The sequence below is a fragment of the Pollicipes pollicipes genome, unplaced genomic scaffold (assembly GCF_011947565.3).
Source record: "Pollicipes pollicipes isolate AB1234 unplaced genomic scaffold, Ppol_2.1 Scaffold_3087;HRSCAF=3621_pilon_pilon_pilon, whole genome shotgun sequence".
In the NCBI taxonomy this organism is placed as follows: domain Eukaryota; kingdom Metazoa; phylum Arthropoda; class Thecostraca; order Pollicipedomorpha; family Pollicipedidae; genus Pollicipes; species Pollicipes pollicipes.
In genome coordinates this window covers 31,323,331-31,329,147 of record NW_023596225.1, presented here as the reverse complement: position 1 = coordinate 31,329,147, position 5,817 = coordinate 31,323,331, and the positions used below count along the sequence as shown (strand labels likewise).

General features: G+C 59.2%; 1 protein-coding gene across 1 annotated transcript; it reads left to right on the top strand.

The window, feature by feature from the left end:
- Nucleotides 1-1,479: 1,479 nt before the first annotated feature.
- Nucleotides 1,480-5,529, top strand: LOC119090693 (protein embryonic gonad; the record flags this gene model as incomplete). The annotated part of the gene is given in 2 exon segments (XM_037213545.1): nucleotides 1,480-1,557; nucleotides 3,613-5,529. Coding segments are annotated over 2 exon segments (969 nt in total), but the record flags the coding sequence as incomplete, so codon positions are not given.
- Between the last annotated feature and the right edge of the window lie 288 nt (nucleotides 5,530-5,817).

The following is a 5,817-nucleotide window of genomic DNA, read 5'->3' as shown; positions in this document are numbered from 1 at the left end:
CGACCGCGAGAACCCGGTCCCGGAGCCGACCGGGGGGACCCGGCTCCGCCAAGCCGACCGGGAGGACCCGGCTCCGCCAGAGCCAACCGCGGGGACCCTGCTCCGGGCCGATCGCGGAGACCCAGCCTCAGAGCCGAGCGCGGCGCGTGACGGCGGCTGACTCAGACCGGCCAAGCCTGCCTGAGCCGCTGCCAGTGACGCAGTTTGCCCGGTCGAACACTTCTGCTGAAGCCGAGATCCACAAAATGCGTCATTTTCGGCAAACAAGTTCCACACCCGGGCGGGAGAGCGGCGGTCTGCCGGATCTCGAGCTTCTTGGAGGCAGCTATCTTGGGACTACCGGAATGGATACTGTGCTTGAGGGAGCCCCTAGGCGCCGCTGTTTGGTTTGGCAAACCACTGAGCCAGGCGCGTGGTCCGGCGGTCCTCGGAGGTCGTGACCCCATCACGCCCCTGTAATGTTTGATGTAACACCGGGTACGCCTCCGAACCCCACAAAACAAAGCCTTGTCAACCTCCTAAATTATTCTGGATGAAATTAGGGTGCTAGGTAAGAAATGGATTAGGACAAGAACAGTTTATTAAATAACCATTAAGATCAATTTTGTACGTCGGGATAATGTGTAGCTGTGAATAAGTATAGATAGTCTACTGTTATTTATAGCAAGGGAAATAAATGATTGAAAGGCGTCGAGCGAGCCCCATCTAAATGATAACAGACCTGCTCCACTTCTCTCACCTTGAAGCCTTAGGGCTGATTGTACCAATGGCGTTCATGTCAAAATTTGTCTGCGCTCCTAGAAGCTCGCGCAGGATAACAACACATCCGGCACTTTGTAAGCTTCAGTTATTCACATTAATGCTCCAGCACTGTCCAGCGTTTGTACGGAGCGGGCGGTCATCACGTGGGGCTCATTAAAGCGTCACGTGATGAAAATAAGCCGCCTCTTCGGCGCAGGCCATTGCGCCAGCGCCGCGACTTTTCTCCACGCGATTCGCCGCTCCCCAGAAGCGTCCGGGCGGAACGCCATCGGTGCGTCCAACATTCGCCTAATCACCGAGCGCAGATAATTCAGATTTGACGCGAGCCGTCCGAGCCTCCACGTTGGCCCAGCCACGTGTCGGCACACAATCGCGTGATGGAGCCTGGGGGCGCCCGCCACTCCTGTCGACACCATGTATCGGGCGCGCAAGCCACCGGGAGAAACTCTGCGCCCCCTCCCCTCCAAATGCCGATCACCCGCCGCTCAGTGGCACCATCGTGACAGCTGCCCGGGTCACCGTGGCGGGACAGCGCGGAAAAAGCCCACGATGTCACATACCGATATATGGACTGTGTTCCGTCGCTTTGGTCGCGACCTCATAAAAAGCTCCTCTCTCCCGGCACGCTCGGGGGACGGGGTCAGGTCACGCTGCGCAGGCCGCGTGACCACGGTTTGGTCGGCGCCGCGGCTCATCGCAACTTTCCCTCTTTTCCAGATGAACCAGTTATGCAAAGTCTGCGGGGAGCCAGCTGCCGGATTCCACTTCGGCGCATTCACGTGCGAGGGCTGCAAGGTACGGCAAGCGGACGGAAACTCGCTCTTGTGCAACGCGCCGTCTGTCGGGCCACATAGACGGGCCGACGGCGCCCCGGTCGTGTCCGACCGTACTGAGATCTACTCCAGACAGGCAGCGATCGTCGTGCCGGGCCACGCGCGGCGGCAGCTAGCGGGGACGGAGGGACGGGTCGGGCCGGAACCGTAACGCCCCTGCGAGCCCCGCCCACCACCCGGCCAGCATCAACCCAGGCGGCTGGAGCGCAAACCCTAGCCGGCGTCCAACGGCGCGCGAACAGAGAAGCAGCGTAGATGTATTCAGTTTACCAGCGTTGTTCGGCCCCCGTTCGTTTTGATGCGGGTTTGGTGGATCTTCCGCTATCGAGCTCCCTATCACCCGTTTCCGGTGACAGGATCACTGAGAGCCTGCGCACATCCTCCTGCGAACAGATGGTACCTTTGATATATTTAATGATGCTGTGTTCAGGTAAACAGCGTGCAGAGGGCCGAGATCTCCGTCAACGCTGTGCGGTACAGCGAACGCAGGTACCCTTCGCGCTCCTCGAGAGTCCCGTGACATACCCCGCGTACGCATCTCCGCTGTTGCAACCTCGACCAGCCTGTAAAATGCTTGGGTGGCATACGTGAAGCCAGGCAGCCGAGCTGGGACCGGCATAAAGAGATAACAGCGCAATAAACGGTACGTTATAGGATGCCGTGCGCTGCTGGCTGGCTGCCGGCCCGACCTGCGCCAGGGCCAGTCGCTCGGTGACTTTTTCGTCGCAAGTCTAGCCCACATACTTCCAGCGGCATAAATCACAAACACAGTTTAGCATTTAGCCAACAATGCTCGCGGCTACACACAGCAGCTATAAAAACAAGTAAATTCAGCAATTAGGTAATAGCTGATGGCCGTTCAGTGTTTTTGCCACGGTCCAAATGACGTTTTTGCTGGCGTGTTTTACCGTCGTCGTGTCGCCGTACAGCGGCGGGCCTGCCATCTCGATCCAGTGACAACTTTCACGAAATAAAATTGAGTTTATTTATTCTCAAAAGGCGTCGTGAATGCTTACCAATGAACACAGCAGGCGGCAGCGTGACGTCACGGGCGTGAGTCGCCTCCGAGCCCTCAGAACTCGGCTGCGTTTTTGAAAATGTTCCGCTTGACTGCCAGCCAGTCGTGCTGTTAAATATGGACAGAACCTGTAAAGCATGCTCTGCTTTCCCTTTTTTGCTGGCAGTTAGTGCGTCGTCGGTATTTTCGTGCATGTGTTAGTGAGCGGGACAAAAACCCCAATACGTCGCTGGGTGTAATGATTGCCACGGCCACCCGTGAAAGGGCGAAAGATCACAACCCCGCACTCGCCCGCACAGATGATAGCTCAATTTTCATAAAAACTTTAACGACATACGGACGACGCGTGTATATTAGTCATGATAACATAAGGTCTGCAGCTCCGATTGTTAGGACTTTATGTTTGGAATTTATCCGGGTAATTAACTGCAGGCCGGCTGAAGCACGACCTTTATGATGAGGACTTTTACGGGACAGAACAAACCTAAAACAACCGATTCACAGCGTCGAACCAGCCGATGAACTCGCATCTTCACGGAAACAATGCTTTGAGCGCCGCCATATTTTCATTGTACGAGGAATAAACGACCGCATCTGAACTGAAGCTCATGAAGCGTAACATGAATTGATTATAGTGCTGGTGCGCCTAGGCTGAGAACGCATGGGAACGAAGCAGAGCCCAATTAATTGAAATCCACGGGACAGAAACAATCAGATGAGCTACTTGTTAAATCACCTCCGTACCCAGCTGGCTGTGACAAATCTGAGACAAATCTTGTCAAACGCGGTCTGCTTCCCAATTTTCCACCATTCCGACTACTTTCGGCATGGTCTGGCTTTGATTGATTCTGGTACACCGATTATTTTTTAAGCCGTGTTTTATATGCCATGTGAAAAGCATAGTAAATAGCAGTGGTTCCAACCATTTGCCGATCTGCAAGAACTGCATGGCCAGCTTCATGGCCTCGACCACAGCTGACAAGTGTCATCTCTTTGCAGTCCTTCTTCGGCCGAACGTACAACAACCTGTCTTCGCTAAACGAGTGTAAGAACAACGGCCGCTGCATCATCAACAAGAAGAACCGAACCTCGTGCAAAGCGTGCCGCCTGCGCAAGTGCCTGATGGTCGGCATGTCCAAGTCGGGTTCGCGTTACGGCCGGCGCTCCAACTGGTTCAAGATCCACTGCCTGATGCAGGAGCAGGCGCACCAGGTGCTCGACAGCTCGAGCATGCCACCGCTGCACAACGGCAACGGCTTCAACGGCTTCTCGTCGAGCCTGAGTCCGCTGAAGGGCGGCGAGGCGCCCGAGCCTGCTGCTGACAAGCCGCCGCCGACCGTCAAGTGCTCGACTCCCTCCTCCGACACGTCCAACCCGGCCAAGAGCCCGTCGTCGGACACGTCCGACTCGAAGCCGCCGCTGGGCCGGTTCCACCCGTACAGCGCCGGCCTGCCGCCGCAACTCTTCTACGACAAGTCTTTCCTGTCGCCGCTGGCCGCCTCGCTGCCGTTCTCGCCGTTCGCGTCGCTGCAGGCGCCGTACCCGCTCTTCCCGGCAGCCTACCAGCAGAAGTTCCTTTTCCCGCAGAGCTATCTGCCAGCGCAGCTGACGGAGCTCTACCAGAAGAAGGCGGCGCTGGCGGCGCCGCCGCCAGCCAAGCTGGCCAGCCCGACGGCGGCGGCCGATGCGCCCGAGCAGGACTCGCCCATCGACCTGTCGACGCGAGGCGTGCCCGAGCTGGCGCTCAGTCGGCCGGCCGACAGTGACTCGGACTCGGAGTCGGTGCAGAGTGCGGCCGACAGCGGCGCGTCGGCGCTCGGCAGCGACTCGGACACCGTCGCCAAGCCGGCGCATGTCGAAACGCCGCTGGACCTGACTGCCAGAACGTAATGGCGCGTCGCCTGCTCACGCGCGCCCCCCGCTTGCACCCGTGCCATACTGCGTCCCGCGCCGGCGCCGGCCGCCGGCCCCCAGTATTAGACGCGGTCGCCCATGTTGAGTACAAACCTGCCCCGCGCAGCGTGCTCGCCGAGTGCTCGCGTGGTGTCGCCTGGTGTCCCTGTAACGTTGTAGCGGGAGGAGTCGCCTCGATTGCGTACGAGTAGCCCGTGCAATAGAAACCGTATTAAGCTATCCACTGGAGAGCGTAGAGCTTATCGCAGCGCTAGGCTGGCCGTTCTGCGCCTGCGCCTCCAAGGCTGCAGTCGAAGCGCTGGTGCTCAAGCAATCGTAGGCCGCCCTGCCCGCCCGGGCGCGGGCCCCGCGGCGTCAGCCGGCCGGGACGTCGGGTATGTCGCCCGCCGCCCCTCACTTCCGCCCGACTCAAACGCTGCAGTCATGGCAGCGGCGGGCGCCGGCGGCGGTCGCAGGCAAGGCGCATTGTGTGCAAATGAAACGGCGCCGCAACGGGGCCAGGCCAGAGACCGCCGGGTCCGCCCGGGCACCGCGCCGCCGGCCGCCGCTCAGGGGCCGAACACTGTTGTGCTAGCTCCGGGCGCTGTTATGGTGCGTCCAGGCACTGCTGTGCGGCGACCGGGCACTGCTGTGCGGGGCCTGAGTCTACTGCACAGCGCTGTGCGGAGTGTGCGCCTACGCTCGGCCGGCGGCCCTCCGGAGAAGGCTGTAGGCCGCCCAAGGGCGGGTGCTGGCACCGGAGGGGCGTATCTGGATCGCTGCTGCCTCTTCACCGACCTTTCGTCCCACCCAAAGTCATTGTGCCGCGGCTTTGGCGCTCAGCCTCCCAGTCGCGTCCATCTTAGGTTTATTTAAGCTTTTAGCAGTGCTAGTTCCTGCTCTGTTGATGTGCATTGTGATGTGACCGTTTATTCAGTTGTGTTTTATTACAGATTTTATGTAGATTACTATTAGCGCGGCGAGCGCCATTCGGTGCTATTGCATAATAAATTGTCGACAACCGCCGGTGGTGGCTTCTTTGGCTCGGAGCGAATCTCCATACAAACGGGCGGCGTCTGCCGGACGATGAGGTAACCCCACCACCCGTCGCGAGACCCTTTTGTTCTCTAATTCAGCCCATTTTGGCGCCAATGAACTGTATCGGCCGTGAAGCATGCAGCGCGCGGCGCGGGCGGCCGGCGCCCTGCACAGAGTCAGCTAATGGCCGACCATGCAGACCCGGCTTTGTTGCGGGCCGGCTGGCTGGCCTGGCCTGGCAGCCCGGCCGCCCGCGCACCGTAATGGTCGCAG